This window comes from Aulonocara sp. 'chitande type north' Nkhata Bay, linkage group LG8 (genome assembly GCF_057382095.1).
Source record: "Aulonocara sp. 'chitande type north' Nkhata Bay isolate Kocher_YH1m ecotype deep benthic linkage group LG8, A_spYH_male_GT1.1, whole genome shotgun sequence".
NCBI lineage: Eukaryota > Metazoa > Chordata > Actinopteri > Cichliformes > Cichlidae > Aulonocara > Aulonocara sp. 'chitande type north' Nkhata Bay.
Genome location: NC_141351.1, coordinates 6,396,060 through 6,419,630, shown reverse-complemented (window position 1 = coordinate 6,419,630; position 23,571 = coordinate 6,396,060). Strand labels below are relative to the sequence as shown.

The 23,571-nt window shown below is 41.4% G+C and overlaps 1 protein-coding gene across 1 annotated transcript in view; it reads left to right on the top strand.

Annotated features, from left to right (window-relative positions):
- The window catches only part of shisa9a (shisa family member 9a), a 57,734-nt gene extending 50,305 nt beyond the window's left edge, over positions 1-7,429 (top strand). Inside the window, exon 4 of the mRNA XM_086302998.1 lies at positions 3,484-7,429. Coding sequence (XP_086159124.1) covers positions 3,484-4,367 — 884 coding nt within the window. The 3' untranslated portion in view covers positions 4,368-7,429. The remainder of the gene's footprint in view (positions 1-3,483) is intronic.
- Positions 7,430-23,571: the final 16,142 nt, after the last annotated feature.

Sequence of the window (23,571 nt, the reverse complement as noted above, 5' to 3'; positions counted from 1 at the left end):
GCAAACAAGGCAAAAAGCAACCAAGAACGATCCCTGGATGCAGGCCTGCAACTCAGCCTGAGTACAAATGACCAATTATGGCCCACTTCTATTGTACAAATGCTCTGCTGTAGTTAATGACTGTCCTACATCCAAAAAGATTCTCTTGTTCTTACATGCTGGCTAATAAGTCAATTTTCCAAATGCAGTAAGCACAGTAAATCCTAGGTAATTAGGGCTTGTTTTATTATTATCATTTTTTTTAGACTTGCACATAAGTGGACAGAAATCAACAGAACATCTAAAAGCATTAACATTTAGTTATTTGTCTTGTGTGTCTTTCTTTCTTTTGCCTTTTTGTCCATGCAAACGCGCAGCTACGTTAAGCGCTGATTTTGAAGCAGATTATACCCTCCTTTGTTTTTTCTTGTATTTTTTTAGCTGATTGTTGCAGCCGCACTCCACATGCACATTCATTTTAATGAGGACACTTGAGACACATCCATGTTGCAAGTGCCAGTTATATGCTAAGATGCCGGCTTTAATATACTGTGATGTAGAATACATTTAATAAGAACCTAATAATAATCATACAATTATGTTTTCATATAACAAATGAAATGACCACAGTAGATATTCAGTCTTACTCGAGTACTCAAGATATTAAAATGTCAACCGCCTAGCATCACTAAGGAAAAAGTCATTTGGCTTCTTTTGGATACCATGAATAAATCATGATCAAAATTTGATTGAAATCCATCCATTAGCTGCTGAGGTATTTCAGATTCCATAATCTCTCGGATTTTATAATGAGGCACACGTAATTTGCATCGCCAGCTTTAGTCATGCACTACAATTACCAACCCTTAGTCACTTTGGGAGATAGTACTGTTTTTCCGCGGCAGAGATAGTAGCTAATAGAAAGCACAGGTGTTGATTGCGTCTCAGTGATGCATGGAACACGGTGTTATTTTGAAGGAGAAAGCAGTCTAACACCATTGCACAGTTACAAAGAGTTTCTGGAGTGGGAAAAAAATAAACCTCACAGACAGAAAACTCCATTTAAACCCAGACTAATGGATGTTTTTTGTTTAGGATGGCAGCACTGTGACAGCAGGATCCACCCACTTATAGTGAATACTAAAAAAAGGTCTTCAAATTTGGGTAAACCATTGGAAATTTGAAAACGTTTTAGAGACTTCAAGAACTAATAATCCCCCCAGTAAATTGGCAGTAGACGACCTAATTGCCTAACAAAAAGCAGATTGATATACTGGTCTAAACCTAATAAGGTTTTTATGTTGCTGGCACTGTGGGACTTCACGAAGCAGTTCTCGGTTTTTCCCCCTGATGTATAATGTGTGCGAGTCTCTGCAGGACACTGCTTTTCTCATGCAGAGGCATGCTGAGCCCACGCTGCGTAGCAGTGGCATTTTTCCGTTTCCACTCACGTACACGGCTGGATGCATGTACCATCGAGCTGACTACTGCCGGATTGATTCACCTGTCGCCTGAGCAAGTTTGATCCCCAGCGGCAGTCTCACAGCGACTCAGCTAGTGAGGCTGTGGTCTCCCACCACTCCCACCCTTACCTACAAACCCCCACGCCTGCGCTTGCTATCCGCTCGCAGGCCCGCGTTAGTTATTTCTCTTCAGCGTTTGCACAGCGATAAACTAGATTTATAGTTACAGCGGTAAAGCAAACTCACTGAGTGTGTTAACTTTATCTTCAAGGACGTAGCGGCAACAAGGGACTGAAGAGTAATGACTCAACTGTGAAAGTGAATCTGACAAAAAAAAAGGGTCACATTCCGCAGTGATAAGAGAGACTGTAGCTTGGTGACACTGACTGACAGAGAGAGGAATAAATGTGAGCCATTAACGCTGACTGCTCCAAGGCTGAAGAAACACACACGGATACACACACACAGATATAGAAGATGCAACAGATAGAGGAGTCTGTAAGTCAGGAAACAGACACATTCTATGTTTTGGTTGACTTTTTGTTCATACTTTTGACAAACAATTCAACAATTCTTCTATACAAAGTATAGAAGACATGTTCTCTGGAGGGAGAAATAATACTTCTGCGTCTGGCAAACCGATTGGTTGCCAGGAGAACTGCACCTCTCTGACTGCACTGTGATGATGATTTGCCTGAATTTGGAAAACACTCTGTCAACTTTACTGTTATGTTATGTTACGACATTAATGTGAAAAATTTATACTTTAAAATATAAAATTTGCATCTGGTAGTTCGTTTAAGCTAGCTTTGTAGCACTTACCTTTGCTTTAATGATGAATAATTTCATGTTCGTTACCTCCCACACAATAAGATTGTTTACCCATCAAGATCAAAAATACATGTAGCTGTCCATACTTTAAACGTTTTCATCCTGGCAGCAGTGGAAGGTGAGCAATTTTCTACAAGATACATAGATGTCACTGAACTGGAGCTTTGGCGAGACATCGCCATTTTTAGGGATTTAAATTAAGCTGTCGGAGCAAAATACGGATCACAAGTCACCAACATTCATAGTTTCTCTTCATATCTTTGCTTTTCCTCCATGGATAGATGATCCAACTAGTCTTGTAGTACACTTTTGTCTTGCAGTACCAGGGACTGTCTACTATTGTCCATCATGATGCTGTAATGTTTTGCTGGCCTGGTTAGTTAGTCGGTCACATGACTGAAAACTATGGATGGATTAAGAATGGATGTCTCTCAAGTTCATATGTGTGTACACACGTGTAAAGGCAGATAACCAAATACTTTTCAAAACATTTTTGACTTGTTTAAAAATACTGAATGCAAAAATAAATGTCTACAACTTAGGCATTCTCAAAAATCCACTAGTTGAGCGTGCACTGAGGTCTGATTGAAATCTTTCCTTAATCTTATGACATAACTGTAATAAACTTGCACCGAGTTAGAAAAAAATCACCCATGTCATGCCTAGTTATTAGCCTCACAACTTTCTCCCAAAATTTCTTCCTTCTTTCTCATGTTGAACTCCTTCCCACCATGCAAAAATTGGATGTTTTCTTGGCTTTAAAAGGGAGGAAGAGGCGAGCTGGAGGAGAGATTCTAGGCTTTTCTTTTGATTTCACTCCTCCAGTAGCAGCACGGGCTTCTAACTTGCAGGCGTTAGCAGTGGTCCTGACACTCTGCTTGGTCAGTTAGGTGAGGCTGACTAACAAAGTATAGGGGTTTGTTATATGACCTTCTTATACTGTGGGTGTTAAAACTGATGCAATATCTATATTTCTGCTTTCTGTCTGTGTGTGCTCATAGTGATGTGTTATCTTATGGCTGATCAGCAAACTGCTGAAAGTGTTATTTTTTGATTCATTCAATAAAAAAAATCTTCCATGGTGGCAAATGGCCAAATTTAAGAAAGTATATATCGTTTAATTCAAGATTTAAGCTCTGCTCTGTAGCAGTTTTTTGTGCCCACTTAGTGTTTCATTGCTTCTCTTACTCTTTCTCTTCTTCTCCTTTAGCTGCCAAGTACAACGGCGAACTGTACAACAAGCGTCGCCTGATGGTAGAGATGCCAGCAAAAGGACTTCCTCTGCAGCCCATGGGCAACTCACGACCATCCATGGCGTCCATGGGCAACATGTCATCAGTGACTCCTCAGATGACCACCAACCCCATGGCTTCAAACCCTATGAGCGCCAACCCTATTAACCACGTCATGACCCCAATGACTTCAATGACACCCATGACCTCGCTCACCCCAATGACTTCTATGACTCCTATGACTTCCCTCACCCCTATGACCTCCATGACTCCTATGACTTCTTTGGGTCCACTGACTCCAGAGCCAGTGGCCACTTATGTCACCGAGATGCCCAGCATCTCCTCTGTCTCAACCCTGCCGACAGAACGGCACATAGCCGCTGGAGGAGGAGGGGGACACAAGCCAAACGGCCAGAAACCCAAAGTCAGCCATGGTCACACTGCCCACAGCTCTCACAGCTCTCACAGCTCTCACACTCATCTTCACAGCCACAGTAGCAAGCCACCAGGACTAGGGGCTACCTCCCTGGCACACATGGCGGGGACCATGCCAGGTGGCACATCCCTGGGCATCTCCAGGGCTGCTGAGACTGTCATTGGCCACGGCTCAGCTACAATGGGCCGCCCACTGGCGTACAGTTCCAATACAATTGCGTCCTCACATGCGATGGGGCTGGGGCTGAAGGGCTGGGACGGGACTGAGACGGTGGGCCGGAGGAAGACCTACGGGCACAAGAGGCCTCAGTGTACCATCCTGGAACCGAACCAGCTCCACAGCACTAGAGGCCACAGCCACAGCCAACACTTCCTCCCCACACAGCCCTACTTTGTGACCAACAGCAAGACAGAGGTGACAGTGTGAGAGAGAAAGACAAGAAGAAATAAAAAGAGAGGAACAGGATGCATGTGGAGTGGTGACACGAGTAATCTCTGAGTGGAGATACAGTACCAGCTCTTGAGATGTTCAAACGTGCAGATCTTCACGTGTGTTTGTGTGTAGAAGTCGAGGGTCGTTGGTTTACTATGTCCGAGTGGTCCTTGTTTCACAAACAAAGTTCACGACGAAATCTCTCTAAAAGACCTTTGCTGTCAAAAGGACGGCCCCCGAGTAGGTGGCATCTGTAACCATACTAACAAAGAGCCTACAGAGCAGGGATGTCTTTACACTTGTGGTGATATTAGAATGTTGTCTCACAGCTAATATCTACTCCATAATGATACCGATATTGGAGAATTACAGTGCGACTGCTCTCAGATGGGAAACTGCTGATTTAAAAAAATGGATTGGTTTAACAAACCAAACCTGAGAAGCAATATAAGGGATCAGCTGTAGGCACTGAAGCATCACGGGTAATGAGAAATACAGCAATTACCCATAAACCTCGTGACAAGAGGTGTGCTCACCTGTCCAGCAAAGTACTGAAGGGTTTGGAAGAAAAAACACTTCCTCGTGATTCACACCCAAATCTCCCGAGGGCTTTCCAGCAGACACACACGATGAGGGCCCTGGGCTTTGGACTGCAGACATGAAGGCTTTGTACTGTGGCTTTTCACACGCACCTCCTTGAGCTGTGCGGCTGAAGGTCTCCCTTTTCCACAAGAAACTCCAGAACAGAGAGCGGATGCTGTGGCACTGGTTTTATTTTGTTCTGATCTCGTCTGCGTGATGACAGCTGACCCAGGGGAGGGACAGGGAGGCCGGGACGAAGCATCTGCATGATGAAAATGCACACATTCAGAAATACACGGACACGCAGAGTTACCACACAGTTGGGTTTTTAATTATTGATGCCAGTGAATTTAACTGGCATCAAAATTAAATAGGTTTGAAAATGCTCTTTTACGTGACACTTTTGACTTTTAGTAATGGCAGCTACATCAAAAAGACCAATGTAATCCATGCACACACAGGAAACATCTTTAAGTTTTCAAAAAACATTAAATTGCACATTTAAAAAACATTTTAGACAACATGCTATGTGGTATATGAGAAGACTGATGCCACCTCTACATGTCTCTGTGATAAATTTAATGCTAGAGGCAGCAGATAATTAACCTAGCCTAAAAAATAAATAAATATATGGAATGAATGTTAGAAACAGGAGGGGGAACCATTAGCCCAGTTCTGTGCAATCGAACAATAATGAAATTGCCTTCAGGGACCTCAAAACATCACTAATTAAGATGTTACATCTACTTTATTTATTCTGGAAAAAAAGAAACCTAAGAGTAAAAAGGACATCCTGTGGTTTTAAGTGGGGGGGTATATGTCAGACTTCACATTAGGTTGCCAGGCAACAAACTGTTGAACTATTCCTCTAAAAGAATTAATAAATAGTGCAAAAAAAACCAAAAAAAAACCCCAACCGTGTTCTAATGTAGCCGTGGTGAGGATGATCACGCTGGAAGCAGACAAAATGACTAATTTAATTTAGACTTTGTGTGTGTGTTCCTTTTTTCTGAGTGTGCAAAGATGAGACATGCCCAGACATTTTTACAAAGTGGACCAAATGTAAGAGTTTTGACCTCTCATCGTGTTAGAGTTTACAGAGCTCTGGGATTTAAAAAGTCCTAAAACTGCCACAAAAAGAGCACAAAGAACAAACACCTTGCTGTCGCCCGCGAGGCACTGCCACGAGAAGCTAGTCTCGATCAGATCACTAACTGTACTCAAGCTCCAGCTGAAAAAAAGAAACCCGGCACAACCAGCTGTAAGAATCTATCTGGGTTACATGACTCAAACATAAAAATAAATCCCCTTAAATCTGGCAAATAGGCCAAATCTTCTAAGGGATTCTCAAAGCCTATTTGCTTGTTTTTTTTCATGTAAGATATATTAGCAGCAGCAGCCACTTTTATCATGTAAATCTTGTCTTCTAAAGTGCTTCATCCACCTCTATTAATTCAACGAATTAAGATGCTTTTTAAGTGATCAGACTGCACTAAAAATGAGAAGCATTTGGCAGAAGCGTAAACACAGTTGACAGCAGACAGCATCCCACTAACAAAGACAGATTGTGAGGGCATTTTTGGATAGAGAACAAGGAAGAAAAAAGCCGGGGGGTGTTTAAAGTAGGAAAACCTGAGAGGGAGAGGGCCACGTGACAATCTTGTGGGAGTAAAGGATATGAATATCAGCGTATACCTGAGACAGTTTTTTGCCGGCATCAGCTGCACTGCAAGCAGTTTGGGCACGTTATGGATGGAGGTGTAAAAGGAGAACCTAATACTGCAGTAATACTGCAGGTTCTAAGTCGGACACGAGAAGAAACACCTAGGCCAGCTGAGCGCATAGATAAGGGGCTCTGAGGGAATATTTTTCCCCTCATGCTGTGGAGCCCCCTGCTGCCTTCACGATCACGTGACTGTAACCCGAGGCCAGATTGAAGGCATGGAACAGGATTTAATAAGTCATCAGAGCATTAAAATGTGTCACCTACACACTTAACACACGCACACACACACACACGTGCGCACGCATGTCGCGAACACATTACAGGGTGGACTCTGCTTTCCTTGTGTTCCCACAGTGCCGAGCGGCAGGTGTCATCACAGCAGAGAGACCAAGAGTCGGTACTGTTACTGCGCCTGTTGTACATGAAAGACTGTGAAACTCCAGACCATGGCCCTTTGTAGCGATAACTGATATTATGCTTTTTATATATAAATATATATATATATATATAAATTTACATAGCCTTTCTCTCTTAATCTATTTCTTTTCATCCTTTCCTCTTCTACACTTTTCCCCCTCCTCTTATCCTTTTCTCTGTCAGTCTAAGGAGAAAGACCTTCAGAGTAAATATGTGAGAGAAAACAAAAATGGGGCTGCGATGAATCTTTTCTGTAACAACAAAGTTCAGGCACAGTAAGACTGTGAGTCATAATAAGTTACCTTGATAGACGTGATTGGTTTCCCCGTGCACACTGTTCTCGCAGGAACTCCAAGTGATCGAGTCTGCGATTCCAGAAAAACGTTATTTTGTACAACTGCGTGTCCTGTTGAACACTGCACACATTTCACTGTTCACAAAGTGTGTGTGTGTGTGTGTGTGTGTGTGTGTGTGTGTGTGTGTGTGTGTGTGTGTGTGTGTGTGTGTGTGTGTACATCCAACCCAGGCTGATGATTTTGTGATTATTGTCTTTGAAGGAGTCAAATTCAAACAAAGTCATATTTAAAAGGGATTCAAAGGAATACAAATACATATATTTGTGTTTGGTGATGCTATGCAGGATCCCCCCCTTATATGTTCCTGTTTCCTGGCAGATTGTGTTGTTTAGGACAGAGTTGAGAAACAGGTCAGTGTTCGCTGGACGTACATTATCAGACCCAATTGGCTTAATCCAGCAAGGCAGAAATGTGGAAATGTGAACCCTCCATGCAACCTCTTGCTGGCAAATCTTTGAAAGCTCATCCAGCTCTGCGAAAGCAGCCAGCGGAACAATTCGTAGGACGGTGGAAACAGTTGGCAAACAAAAAAGCAACCAACAAACCCCCCACCTCCCCCATTGCTCATTGTAACAGCCAAATAAACCTGATATAAAGGAGGGAATTTGTTTGAGCTGGCTGTGTCATGGTCGATAGGGTCAGGGCCACAGATGAGTGGGTTCAGGAGGCAGTCATGTCTGACATTCCTCATCAGACGAGTCAGCCAGACAAAAAAATGCCAGAGCAGAAGGACACAGGTAGTCTGCAGGCTTAAAAAAGAGTTCATTTATTAGTGCATTTTTTTTTTTTACAGTCAGTACTGGCTTAACATACTGCAATAATCTATACGGTATTAAAACTGCTGCATAGGGAAAAGTAATTCAGTGCAAAGTGTGGAAGTTTTCATTAACTTGTGGGTTGATGGTGCTGACCAACAGAAAGCTGCACAGTACATCTTTTGCATGAGAGTTGTACTCTCATTTCAAATTCTAATCCTAATAGGAAATTGTACAAAGGTATTTCAAAGCAAAATATTTTACTCCCTTGCCAACTGCATTCGCTACATTTGTTTTAGACCTGCAAATTTTCGCTGGTCTTGATAGACGGCCATTGTTACAGTAAACTACCTGTGTCAACTGCTTTTTATTAATGAATGCATTGTTAGCGTTCTACCCAGCCTGCCTTGTAGGCCTGGTCAAAAGTTGTGCAGTGTGACATCAGTGCTGCATTAAACTAATTTATTGATGAACTGACAGTAAACAGCAGCGAGCAATGATCACAAGAACTAATATTGATAATCAATCTCCAACCCTTCACGCCCAACTGGTCGCAGCAGATGGCTGCCCCTCCCTGAGCCTGGATTTGCCAGATGTTTCTTCCTGTTTGAAGGGAGTTTTTCCTTCCCACTGTCACCAAGTACTTGTTCATTGTTATTGTACTACTTTGTTATTGTAGGGTCTTTACCTTACAGTATAAAGCACATTTAGTGGACTGTTGTTGTGATTTGGCCCTATCTAAATAAAATAAAAATGAATTGATGCTATCGTGTTGAAAGGGGCTAAAGGAAGAGCTGACAGGCAAGCAAAGAATAACTTACCCACTTACAAAATAACCTAGAAAAGTATTAGCAGCCACAAACTGAGTATTATAAGAGCTTGGGCCACACATGCGTCACTGAAGGACAAAAGGAGGTGAATGCGTCTGGGATATAAAAATTGGGGATTAAAGCCCTCCCTCCCCTCTCTTGTTTTTGGAGTTACCTTAATAACAAGTTCTCCTGTTCAGCAGAGCAACCAGAGTTTTAGATAGAAGTGCTCAGCAAAATATCTACAAAGGGTATTCAGTAAGAGACAGAAGAGGAGCTGCACTGGGGCCTGTGGCCAGGGGGCTTTATTAGTTCTCACTGTGGTCTTTAATCACCAAAACCCAAAGAAATGTGGGAAGGAACTTTGATGCTGCAACAGGGACTCCACAGAGGCGCACAAAGACAGAAGAGGGAAATTAATGTCAATAGTTGGGAGAAGCTTTGAATTATTGATACAGTAAAAATGGTGGTGCATGAGTGCTAACAGCTGTGAATCAAAGACAATTTGTTGGATCTCACACACACAAAGACACATACATATACACAATCTCTTCTTTCCAGTGTTTTGCGTTGCTCAAATTATTGATTATTACTGCAGCACATGCAGCTCGATAGATTCTCGCATCAAAATCGGCTATGTGTATGCACTGGAACATTGCGTTAGCTCCTTTGGGCTTTATTTTTACACTGTGTCCTATTTAAGCTGAAGATGTGAAGCATGGATTGTTCTTGATGTCAGTCTAAATCAGGAAAACGCAGCTGTCTGTATATATTAATTTCTTAGTGGCAAAGTAGTAAAGAAAGACCGCCCCAACCCCACCCTTTAATTAGAACAGATAAAAACGCGACGTGCTTGTTTCGCCGAAGAAAAGACAGAGCAGGGTCATCAAGACTGCAAAATGGGATATGTACAGTTCATCAGAATGACATAAAAAGGGCTTAAACACAAGATACGTTTTTCTCCACTCTTTAATTTCTCTGCTCTTTACTGTTGTTATTTGCTGGGCTTAGTAGTGTTGTAAACATGACAGCTAATGGAAAAGCAGCATCTTTGTGACCATACATCCCGAGATTACCGTGTTATCAAAGACGGTTCTCGTCAACTATGTTTACAACTTTGTATAGCATCAATCCTTATGTGCAGTGTTTTCTCCACCTGGAGCTATCTACTTATGCACAGAAGCAGAGGAGATGCGGTGTTTGTTGTCCAGTAACGCTCAACATTTGTTTTAAAGTGGACCAATTACGCTATTCCTTATTTTATGTCATGTATATACAATTCTCATATTAAACCGGGGCCACGTATCAATTAATGAGGACAGCATATGTGAAAGTAATCCCTGTAAGCCAGCTTTTTTTTTTTTTGTATGACGTCAAAAAAAAAATCAAATATCTAGGGCTTACTGAGGGCAGAGAAGCCCCTCCCACCTGCTGTTGTTCTTTTATTTGGGAGAGACAGCCAATCAGAAGAAAGTTAGCTTACAAGGGAGGCTAGCCTTAAAGAGACAGGCGCTAAAAAGGCTTGTTTCAAACAGTAGATAAACTGGGGGCTCATGTATTAGCTGAAAATCAGATATGTATTGATTATTTGAGCTGTGAATCATGCTACTCTAGTGAAGTCCAAGAATAAATACATGGAGCCTGAAATGAGCACAGCAGACCGTTTTTTCTATGGCTTGCGACTATGGTGGATTTCATATGTAGGGTTTTTATCAGAAGGTAATTTTAAATATAATCTAATTGCTATTAGGATTCAAAGAAATACTTCAGTGACAGTGCATTTAAATGTAATCTGCATAGTGACTTCTGCTAGGGCCCAAAGTTAAAGGGTTTTCCATCAGTTTTGAAGATTCAACAAGTTATTTGCAGTAAAACTATGATCCATTAGTATATCCTTTTATAGAATAAGTCACTGATTAACTCATTTTAGTGTTAATCAAGCAGTACATACAAAGTTACCTATAGGAGGTCCGGTTTTCTATTTTTGATGTCCAGACCAGTTTGTTGTACTTATGCATATGTGTTTATGGATAAGTAGGGCCCCAACACTGCATTTATGCGTAACGTAAAGCATATTTTTAATGGTAGAGCCCCCATCTCCCACTATTGTTTGCAGAGTAGCTTATAATATGCACCGTGATGCCCCATTGTCCTTTTACTGTTTACTGACTTTATAATTTGTGGAATTAAGTTATGAAAAAGCTGTATTTTGGTACTATTCAGATATTGTTAAGAAAAAAAAAGAGAAATATAGCAGATGTATTGTCCCAGAAATATATTACCATAGTGTTGCTATGACTGTCTATTTTTCCTCTTTTTTTTCGCAGGGGGGAGGGGTTGATAGGGATATTTTTGTTCTTCTTTTGTTGTTGATTTGCCATCTGACAGTACAGTATATCACCATTGTTCTATATACGACTTTCTTACGTGGCAATAAAAGATGACTTCTGTAACAGCGCTCCTCTCTTTGCCTTCCTTTGGTGTGTCTTTTTAATTCTCTTTTGTTTCCTCGTCTTTTGTCCTCAGGAAGAGATACTGTACAGTGCCTCAGCTCGTCTTTATTCTCCCATGCTTCTTTTCTTTATAGTCCCCCTCCCACTTTCCTCCTGTCCATTTCCCTTGGCTCTCGCCTTCCTAGCAAACATTTGATGTTATTAGATGTTGTTAGGACACTGAAGGCTAACTTTAGAAATGCATTTATGCTGTATACACGACAGCAAAGTAAAAGCTGAAGCAGCGCTCATACATCAGCATCGGTTGTGGCTTTGTTCCTGAGGCTGACAACTGAATTTCTCACAGATGTCAATTTGAAATAAATCTGTTTGTCTATTTCTGTCAGTTTAATGCAGCTTAATTAGCAGTTTTCTCGTCACAATAAAAAAAATTGACATGTGACAAAGTGGCTCAAGAATGACATGCAAGATCTGGTTCAAGGCTCTTTTTGAGTTTAATAAGTAGTGATTTTAAACATATATACAAACATATATTATGAATCTCCCTCCCACCCCCCAGGAGGTGGTATGTGTGTGTGCTCTTAAAGCTGAGCTCCTCTATCAGAGGCCTGTGATTTTGAAGGTTCAGCACAGCATCTTAACTGTTCCTAGGACTGCACCCCTCTGGACAGAGACCTCTGATGTCGTGCCTGGAATCTGCTGGAGCCACTCTTCCAGTCCTAATGCTACTATTACCACTGGGACCACTTTGGACTTTACCTTCCACATCTGCTCCTGTTCCCCTCTTACCTCCAGGAGCCACTATTGGAAAGTGTTTACCAGAACTGTGCATTATTCATCACTACCAGCCTCAGCTGGCCAGAGTGGTGGCCCTAGATTCATCAGTTCAAGCACTACAGTATGAATAATGCAAATTTCCATAGGTCACATCTTTATAGTGAACAACAGCACGTAGGGCCATTATCTACAAGTTTATCCTATGCACCTCACTAATAAGGTTCTCTTTAAATATATATAGACATCAAAAAGCTATATTTTAGCATTTTCTGTCATAGATTTTCATCCTCTGATCTTATGTTGAGTTTTATTTAGCAGGGCTCATTCTAAATCTTTCCATACTTGGTTTGATTTTCAGGGGATTGCAGCTAGAAACTGTAGACTTTCTAACTTTTCAAAAGCTCTTAAAGACAAAACAGATGGAATTTATTATTATTACAAGTCAACAGGGACCTGTAATATTCAGTCATGATAAAATGAAAGCGCACCATCTGTCAAATTTAAGGTTTTGCACATCAGGACATCATTTAAAAAGATCGAGCACTGCCCAGATCTTAAAATGAGGCGAATACGCCCTGCGATAGACAACAGCACATGACATATTTCATTGTTGCATCAATTCATTTGGGTTTGTAGACATATTTATGCACAGTTCACTCAAGATCCTGTCACAGCATTTTAGCATTTAGGGACTAGCGTTTAGGCCAGGGGTGGGCAACTCCAGACCACAAGGGCTCGTGTCCTGCTGGTTTATATCTCCCTGGGTCAAAACACCTGAATCACATGATTAGTTCATTACCAGGCCTCTGGAGAATTTCAGGACATGTTGAGGAGGTCATTTAGCAATTTAATTCAGCTGTGTTGGTTCAAGGACACATCTAAAACCTGCAGGACAGCAGCCCTCAGGGCCTGGAGTTGCCCACCTCTGGTTTAGACTTTGCCTGGACCATTATTTTCTTTTTTAGCCATTCTGCTGCAGATTTGCTGCTGAGCATGGGATTATCGTCCAACTGCATGATCCAATTTCAGCCAAGCTTTAGCACTTGGCCTCCCATTAAACTCCGGAGTACATTGGTGTAGAGACGCGTTTGTGATCGACTCAACTTCAAGCTGCCAGGCCCAAAGACAAGCTCAAATCATCACACTACTACCTATCAGTATGAAGTGTGTCTGCTGGTGTTCGGCTGTCTCCAAATGTGGTGCTGTGCATTATGGTCAAGCGTCTCCACTTTGATCTCATCTGTTCAAAGGACTTTTTTCCAGAAGTGCAGTTTGTTCAGATGCTCCGAATGCTCCAGACCGGCTTTCATAGAGGTGCTCACAGTTGCTGATGATCAGTTAGAGAAGTGCATTTGATTAGCAGCAAGTGACTGCTACTAACTCTCTTAATGTCTATGGAAGTAGTAAGAGTTTACTGAGTTTTCACACACTGCTTCTGCATTTTCAGTTTTTGTTAAGTTAATAGTGGCACAGAGTCGTATGTGATGTTTTGTTGTTCATAGGGAGTTGTATTTACCTCATTGCGAGACATGCTAGGGCCAGATGATTTTTATTATGCCTTGATGTGGGAATCATGTTTACCTTTTCTTATGATACGACTATGCATATATTCTTGTCTTCTACAATCAAGCTACAGTCTTTCAGATTTTCACGAGTTCAGACTACTTTTTGTGTTGTTTTTTTCCCCACAGTAATCAGTGATTGAATTTATTTATTTTAATTTTTGGTTGAATGGTCCACTGATCCTGCACATGATCTAAATTTCCTTCCTTGACTTAATCAGACTTACTTCAGCCTCACTCTGTGCTATTCACTCTTTTACTGTATCAGAACTGCTTTGGCTGCAATGATAATCCAGCATTTTCCTCTCCGGTTTCTTTGCATTAAAAACTGGAGGTGGTGAACATGATGTATATGTATTCGTCATAGAGATTAGTGATGATAATTACGATCAAAACAATGAAATGATAAATTGCCCGCAGATTAGCTTTAAATATTGCATGAAGTAAATCCTAACGGGATTAAGCAGCCATACTGACCTGAAGATAAGGAGCAAATGACTGCAAACTGCCAACTGTTTTGTAGAGCATATTTGGAAAATTACACAGCATGAAAACAAATTACTGGGTAACTGAATGACGATAAACGGCACATGACTTTCTTCTGACTTTTGGGAACAGGACTGAAATTTTTGGAATATAACCTGAGTTTTAATGTTGTGCTTGGTCTAAATGTCACAAACTAAGGACCACAGATATCCCACAGATATTTAATAATTTTTACATTTGATTTTTGCCTTTTATTAATGATAACGTCACAGATAAAAGGTTCCAGTGTAGATGAAATGTGCCTTAGTCTACAAAGCCACAGTGTTCAGACAGATATTTAATCACTCTGCACGCAGAGCTGAAGCCTGAGAGCTAATGTGTCCTTTGGCCTTCAGTGGGACGTCGTTGCCAGAGAGAATAAAACCTTCAGTTTCAGTTGTAAATGTTTCCTTTATTGCCTTCAAATGAACTGTGAAAGCAAAGTATAAACAACAAAACAGGTAAGCGTGTTTAAACCACAGGCAAGTGTTGTCTTCACACCTATCCAAATACAAAAACACAAATACACATCATAACCAGACACACCCATTCACACAATGCGAGTTTACACTAATTACTCAGGCTGCCAGTGCTGTTGGCAACGAGGAAACAGTCCAGGGAATTTCACCCAAAACAAAGCAAAACCTGCTTTTCCTCCTGCTCCCCTGCCAATCCCGCTACCTTCTCGAATTCTGCTCAGCAGAGCGGAGCTGTACAATGAGAGCGCTCTGTGTGTTTAAAGCCATCTGGCACTGATCTCTGCTTCAGCCTTTAGGGGCATCGTCACTGTCGTCATCGTTGTTTTTTGGTAGTTGTTCTTGTTTGTTGTTAGCTGCTGCTACTGTGCTTAATTAAGATTGTGCTTATCAATAATGTCAGTAATAGTAGAGTAAAACTTTTCCCCGAGTGCGATCTGCTTTGAGGGCAATAGTCCAGCACACACACACACACAAACACACACATACATACATATATATATATACCACACCAGGCAAGACCCCAGGTGCAGGCTGTGTAAAGATGCCCCAGAGACAATCCAGCACATAACAGCAGGGTGCAAGATGCTAGCAGGCAAGGCATACATGGAACGCCATAACCAAGTGGCCGGCATAGTGTACAGGAACATCTGTGCCGAGTATAACCTGGAAGTCCCGAGGTCAAAATGGGAGATGCCCCCAAGGGTGGTAGAGAATGACCGAGCTAAGATCCTGTGGGACTTCCAGATACAGACGGACAAAATGGTGGTGGCTAACCAACCGGACATAGTGGTGGTAGACAAACAGAAGAAGACGGCCGTAGTGATCGATGTAGCGGTTCCGAATGACAGCAACATCAGGAAGAAGGAACACGAGAAGCTGGAGAAATACCAAGGGCTCAGAGAAGAGCTCGAGGGGATGTGGAGGGTGAAGGTAACGGTGGTCCCCGTGGTAATCGGAGCACTAGGTGCGGTGACTCCCAAGCTAGGCGAGTGGCTCCAGCAGATCCCGGGAACAACATCGGAGATCTCTGTCCAGAAGAGCGCAGTCCTGGGAACAGCTAAGATACTGCGCAGGACCCTCAAGCTCCCAGGCCTCTGGTAGAGGACCCGAGCTTCAAGGATAAACTGCCCGCAGGGGCGTGCTGGGTGGTTTTTTTTTTTTTTATAATAATAATAATAATAATAATAATAATAATGGATACTTTATTGATCCCCATGGGGAAATTACTTGTTTTTCTCTGCATTTGACCCATTCACCCATTTTATATAGGCTTCCACTGAGAGGCCAGTTAAGGACAGACAAAAATGGACCCTAAGTGCATTTCAATAAATTGCTGCACCTATTTTTTATTTTCATAGCAAAATATCAAGAACTCAGTGATGAAATGGTGGGAGACCTTTGCATGGTGCTACATGACCCACTGGTAATATCAGTTTGTGTGTCATTTGCATTACAATATGGTTTTTATTCCAAACATGACAGAAATTTGTCAAAATAATGAATGTCTGCTGGCATCAGAAAAAGCACATTAAAAGATTTGGGTAATAGCAATAGTGTTCCCTTTATCAAGAAGAAATATCTATATGATTGTTTTCCTTTTGGAACTTTCCTGCTCAATCTTCCACAGCGCTGTACATCAATTATATAGTAAAAAGAGCACTCGGCTTTTTAGAAATCGTATATGTTATTCTCATGGCCCAAGGGGGCAAAAATCAGCATCTGTGAAAATGAGCCATTCCCTTCCAATGCTTCAGACCAGGAGGAGTCACACTCTAATCTGTGAAGAGAAAGCGATGTACAGCCTGGAGGGATACGTCTGACAGTGATGCTGGGACTCACTTTGTCGTCTTTTACGCTGTTTGTTTGAACTTTCAGATCCGACGGAGCTTCATTTCGTAACATGGTAATGGTGTCAGTTAGAAATTGGAAATCCTGCCTCATAGTCAAAATCATTCTTCCTTCTTTTTGGACTTTTTTTCCCCCATCAGTTACTCCTCCATTCTGCCAGTTCAGGTTTTATCTCACATTTCAAATTAAAAGCCATTAAAAACAAAATAAAGAAAATATAATAACATAAAGAAAATAACATTCTTCCGTAAATTACTGTACATATTTATACATGTAAATAAACAAAAAGTACTTTTTGTTAAACTTGTCTTGAGTAATAGTTCCCCAGGTTTTTTGAAGAAATTTCAAAGTTCTTCTTTGCTTTTTCACGCATTTTCAGTCCAGTCTTTGTACCGGACCATTTTCAGAGGAATGTTTTTGTTTGTTAAGCCACAAAACACTGACCTATAAATCATTCAAGCATAAAAAGCACCTAATTCAAAGAGTGAAACAGTGCTGTGTCTACACACAACAGCAATTGGACCTTTAGGCACTTTGTAAGAAGCAGCACGTCACAAAAACATACAGTTCATTCTCATTTTTTTAGTTGAAACAAGAAAATATACTAAACATTGCACATTTTACAGTATAAAATATCATTTTTTGCGTTCACCAAGGAGATTATCAACAAGCTCAGGAGAAGAGTGGATGCCAAGAAGCTCTTCTTAAGGAAGGGAAAAGGTGAGAAGACACTGAGGTGTAGAAAATTACATAAGAATTGTGTAATTTAGCCCAATTCATTGGGGCTAAAGGAAAGAAGCACCATTACGCTTGATGTTAGTGAACATGGCGAGGGTAATGTGTACATCTGCGAAGGCACCATCAGTGCTAAACAGCAATTCTATAGGTTTGGGAGCACCATGTTCTCCCATTCAGACAATCTTTGTTCAGCAAAGTTTATACTCACTTGAAGATAGTGCCAAAAACAACATTCTGAAAACAGCAGCATGACTTTGTACCAAAAGAGTTGAGTTGCTAAATTGGTCTGCCTGCAGTCCAGACCTGTCACCCACTGAAAGCACTGGGCCCATTTGGAAACTTGAAATTTTCACAAAGGAAGCCTCTGTTGTTGAACTGCAGAGGAGCTGAAATCCTATATCAAGCAAGAATAGAAAAACATGTCACTCTCAAAATTGTAGCAATTGGTCCCCTCTGTTTCCAAACACACACACACACACACACACACACACACACACACACACACACACACACACACACGCACACGCGCACACACACACACGCGCACACAGTGTCGTTAAAAGAAGAGCTGATGCAACCGAGTGAAAAAACACAACCCCGTCCCAAACTTTGCGAAACATGTCGCCGGCGTCTCATTTAGAATAAACTTCCTTGCAGTTTCCACACTGTTTTATATTAACATTTTACCCATCATCCTAACTTTTTGGAAACAGTGGTGACCCTATAGAAAGAAAGAAAAGAAGATCAGCATCTTAGAGTGCATTTATTATAGAGTGCTCTTGTATTACAGATGAGGGGGCATCTTGGCAAATAGAGGGGAAAAAAGAGGCGAGGAAAATGTTGAAGAGGAAGATGTTATGAAAGAAAATATTATGACAGAAATGGGGGATTAAAGAATCCACAGAGAGAAAGCGTTGCATGAGGAGGGGTGAAGAAAAAGGAGACAATGAAGAAATGTCTAATTGAATGCGCATAAATTAACACAAAAAAACCACACACTCACGCCCTACATCACTGAAACAGCTGACGCATGCCCTCTGGCACACTTTCGCCAAATCGCATTTTGTGGCACTCGTGAATCATGACTTCACATGTCACAAAAATCCTTCCCAACCTTTTACCCTCAGCTCTGATTTCTATTTTTTGTGCTCTATCCCAAAGATTCACACGACCAGAAGAAACATCTGCAGTCTGAAACACTCCTGCTCCATTTTTTCAGAGTGAATTTAAAGCTGAACCAGAGCAGCTTAACTAACTTTTTAACTACCTTCAGCTCATTTTTGTATGCAAAAGGCAGTAATATGGGACTATCCTCTACACAAAAGTTCAGTGACTCATCTGGACTGACCTGCCAGGATCCTATCGAGACTCATTCTCTGTCTGTCTCTGTGTTATGATCGCACAGTAGTCAAAGACACAGACAGAGGCAAAGTGGGCTCTGGGCTCTCAGGGATAAACGCACTATACGCTAAGCTGGGCTCTTCTCTATGCTCTTTAGAAGAGGTATAACGTGGAGAAGTTCTCTTTTTTATACCTTTCTTTGTCAGACTCTCCCTCTCATTTACAACAGCAGGACGCTTGACTGAAGTGCAGTTACATTATGAGAGAATGTATTGCTCTCCACTGCACATCTAGCTTTGTGAGAACCAGATGATTAGTCATTTTTCTTCATGCGTGGTGTAATATGACATGCTATGTCACTGTTCTCATATCGCCCAAAATGTTCAGGCTGAATATAGAGCACTGCTAGCTATAGCAGTTTAATTACATGATTTACATAATCCACAAAGACTTACATAAAGGCCGTTTCTCAAATTAGAAGACCATGTTTAAGGTATTTATGAATACCTTCATATAAATGGCAGAGATAGTAATCCAAGGCTGGACTGGGACAAAAAATCGGCCCGGGCATTTTGACTAGAGACCCGCCCACCAGGATAAAGATTGAAAATGTGACGTCATTCAGGGATAAAACCGCAAAGGATTCTGGGAACTTGTGGCAAGAGGTACTAGCGCACGCAGGCTTTCAATTGAACTCAGTTACACAGCGATAAAAAGAAACCCAAAAAATGGCAAGAAGCTGTTGTATCACTAATTGTCCATTGCGATTACAACATACAATATTATTGTCACTGCTACATTTCTGTAATGCTACTGTAACCGGTTTCTGCTTCATCCCGCTGCAACAGTTCGGCCCAAACAGACTCCTCGACTCTGCGTTGTGTAGTGTTTTTAAAAAGACAAGGAGTCTCTGATCGATCGTTGCCACTTTATTTCCTGAATGGAAACAACGGTGTATTATCAGTGCACAGGCTCGCCACACACCACTCCGCACAGCACACTACGGCAGAACATCTCATTAGCATTCCGCTTTAGCATACAGTTTCACACATTAATAAACAAATGAAAAGTACATAAAACTGGTGTTGGACATGTGTCCACTAAGCACTTATTACACTCGGTGCTCGTCAGCTAATCAAACATGTTTTATGTGTCTGTACTACTTAGCTATATTGTGTGCGGAACAATACAACTCACCTCTCGTATGGCTACGGCAGACTGGCAGCGATTACTGCAGCCAGCCACACCGAGAGGGGGGGGCGCTGTTTCCCCATTACACTGATATTTGTGGCAAGTGGAATAATACCACATAAACACTGTTACACTACCAGAAATTATTTCCACTACTAATTAATTACCGTTGAGCTCAAAGGTTATATTAATAAACTGTTAATGAATGTGTATTTATGAAGACGATTTGTGAGACTGGTAAACTTATGATATGTACAATAGTCTTTCGTTCTACACGGTGCATTTCAAGGTCCTGTACCCATCCGTCGGTAAACTGTACCTGGGCTTGTTGCAGTGACCTGAAGTTACTAAACTTCATGAGTGTATGCACTCACTCCAAGAAGCCTATAATTATAAATCTGAGCGTGGTGAAAGTTGGGCAGCACGCTGACGTCTTTTGTCCACTCTTTCACTCCTTTGATTTTTTCCTCGTATCTTTTCTTTGTCTTTTCATCGAGTCTGTCTTTGTACGGACCGGCATTGTTCTCCTTTTGTTTTGTACATTCCTTTTTTGTGCGGCAAAGAAAAAAAAAGAAGGTATTGGAACCGGAGAATGAACGTTTTGCGGTGCTGCAAATGTTTGCATTTGATGCGGTACTTGGATTGTTTTGCCACGAGTTCCCGGCATGCAATGCGCGAAAATCACGTGATTGTTGGGAGGGTGCATCCAGCCTCCTCGGCTGTAATTGGTCCAGCCCAGAGTCGATCATGACCAATTGGCCAATCCAACACCTTTCATTATATATACCCTTCCTAAAAAAAACAAAACAAAACAAAACAATAAAAACAAAAAATCGCCAGCGGCCCACCGGGCAAATGCCCGGTATGCCCGATGGCCAGTCCAGCTATGTAGTAATCTGATTACTTTGTTTTAAAGTAACGAGTAAAGATAGGGATTACTATTGCAAAAAAGTAATTCGATTACTGTTACTATCCCGTAAGCACGCTGCGTTACTGCGCTACTAAACTGTGATTTTGTTTGTGAAAGTGTCTCATGACACATGCGACATCCGTGGAAGCAACAGACGTGTGCAGATCAACAGTGGATAATATGGAGTGCGGGAAATTGCTTTGAGTTTGATTCCGTATAAAGTAACAAAAAATTAGCGTCCGCTGTTCACTCTGCGTGGGAAGAAAACTTCTTTCTACAGTGAAAAATTTAGCTTCAAATCTGAGCAAGCACCTAGCAAGCCGCCACGGGAATGTGAGATTCACAGAGAAACCCCACCACTGCACCCCCGCCTGACATGACCGCTGCAGCACCGGGTAAACCTCCACCGGCCCCACTCCTGCTAAACAGGTGAAAATAGATTTAAGAGCGAGTAATCTGTAATTAGTAACTAATTACTTTTTTCAAGTAACTTGACCAACACCGGTAACACAAGCAAGAAAAACACAAGCATGCTGGTACGGGGCTCTAGACTGACTCAGTACCTGATGATCACACTGTGTGCTCCAACAAAAGCTAACTACCTTAGTAGGTCAACTGATGAGTTTACAGTGGGTGAAGATACATACACACACACACACAGTAGGGAGCAATGTATTACGCATCCCTATATCATCCTTCCAGAGTTTTTATCAATTGCGCTTTGGAAAGCAGAAAAAGAGCTCCATGGGAAGTCTTTGCACTTTCTGCCATGTTCACTTGTTGTGTGGGACCTAAATGAATTTGTTGGTTTTGGGAAAAGTAATATACGCCCGTCTTACAGCCCGTCTTAGGGACCCAGACATGACATGAAAAAAAGGCATCCACTTCTCCAAGTCCCAAGCAGCCATGGAAACAGTGTGTCTGTTATAGACCAATGCCACATTTATTATTCAGCAAAACGACAAACACAGGAGTATGAAATTCTCAGGGTGAGGATTAAGAGTAATGAGCCTGCAGGTTGAAAACTTCGAACTTAAACTTTATTTATCATTTTAATTTGTCACAGCATAAAAAGAGAAATAAGACCGGAGCAAAGGCAAGAACCATGAACGACCCAGCAGAAGTTATTTAGGGACAGAAACATTAATAAATGGAAAGAATAGAACAAAAATTAGTAAAATCTAGACTCATCAAAATAAACTGCATGTAAAGGATGGACATGGCTACCAATTCAATTCAATTCAATTCAATTTTATTTATATAGCGCCAAATCACAACATAAGTCGCCTCAAGGTGCTTCATAGATACAGAGAAAAACCCAACAATCATATGACCCCCTATGAGCAAGCACTTTGGCAACAGTGGGAAGGAAAAACTCCCTTTTAACAGGAAGAAACCTGTTAAAAGTCACACACTGACATCATTATGTTGGTTCTTTGGAGCCAGGAATGATCATATTTTTCACTTCTTAACCAGTGTTAACTTTAACTGCATCTAAAGAGTGTAGAAGTGCTTTGCACAGACAAATATAACAGCAAATGAGTACAAATGTGTAAAGTGGTTGGGTTCAGTGGTTCATATTAGCAGAAGGGAAGTCAATTAAAGCAACCGTTATCTTAATAAGGTTTAAAGTGTGACACAAACCCGAAATGGAGACAGTTGAGCTTCAAAGTAAAAGCTGCACCTTTTGAAACATGCTCACTACAGTTTCACTACAGGTCACGGACGGTTGGCAACTCAATATTTTACACCCAAGCACTGCAACCTGCTAGCAACTATAGTGAGATTTCTTTTGGTTTAGCATCCGCTTTGGTCAGGGAATGCATTTTTCCTCTACTGGTGGTTGCCGTGAGTTACTAAGGGGTTTGTAAGCCTGTGTGCCTGAGGCCGGAGAGATGCCAGCTATTCCAAAGATGGCAGTAATTGTCATTTTAATACTTACTTGTTTATTAATTGTTATATTTCAATAAAAATAGGCTAAAAGGGCTTGATTTGGCGAAAAAAAAAAAGTTTAAACTGCTTGCTGGAGAGTGACTTTTTGAACACATTAGCTATATATTTCCCCTTGTAATGCCTATATCATGGACTAACCAGGCAAAAACTCACTTGGTGTGTATAACATGCAGCCACTTTTGCCCTGCTGTAGCATTTATAAGTCTATAAGTAAACATATGTCCTTTTTCATGATATTGCTGTTTTCCTATTTTTTTATTTTTAAGTTTATTTAATTAACTGTCATACAGATTTCTATAAACAGGACTGTTATGAACAGAATTGCCAGACGACCACCATTACCCCAGCCCTCCCAGCTCTTTTAAAATTAGCTTTAGAGCTATCACATTATGTGTTTTTGGTAGGTTCTCTGTTTGTGTGTCCAAATTGGAATAAAAAAACAAAATAGATGGCAACAACAGCCACGGCGGAATCATTCCCGACGATGAGATTACCGAAGGAGACGAGAACAAGCTGCCTCCGGAGGTCAAGTAGATTCCCAGGGGTAGAAGTGACTGGAACAGACAGATGTCCTTACGAGGATAGAGCTAACAGGAAAGAGACAGAGGGAGAAAGAGATAGTAATGCACCTGGACAACAGATGGTTCATCAGCAGGTCTCGCTTTGTCCTCACTGACAGGAAATGGATTGCTGAAGGCCAGACTGTTACCTAATTACTACAGGGCTACACGCACACAAACAGAAAACAAGCACTGAGAGACTTACAGTCACATAAA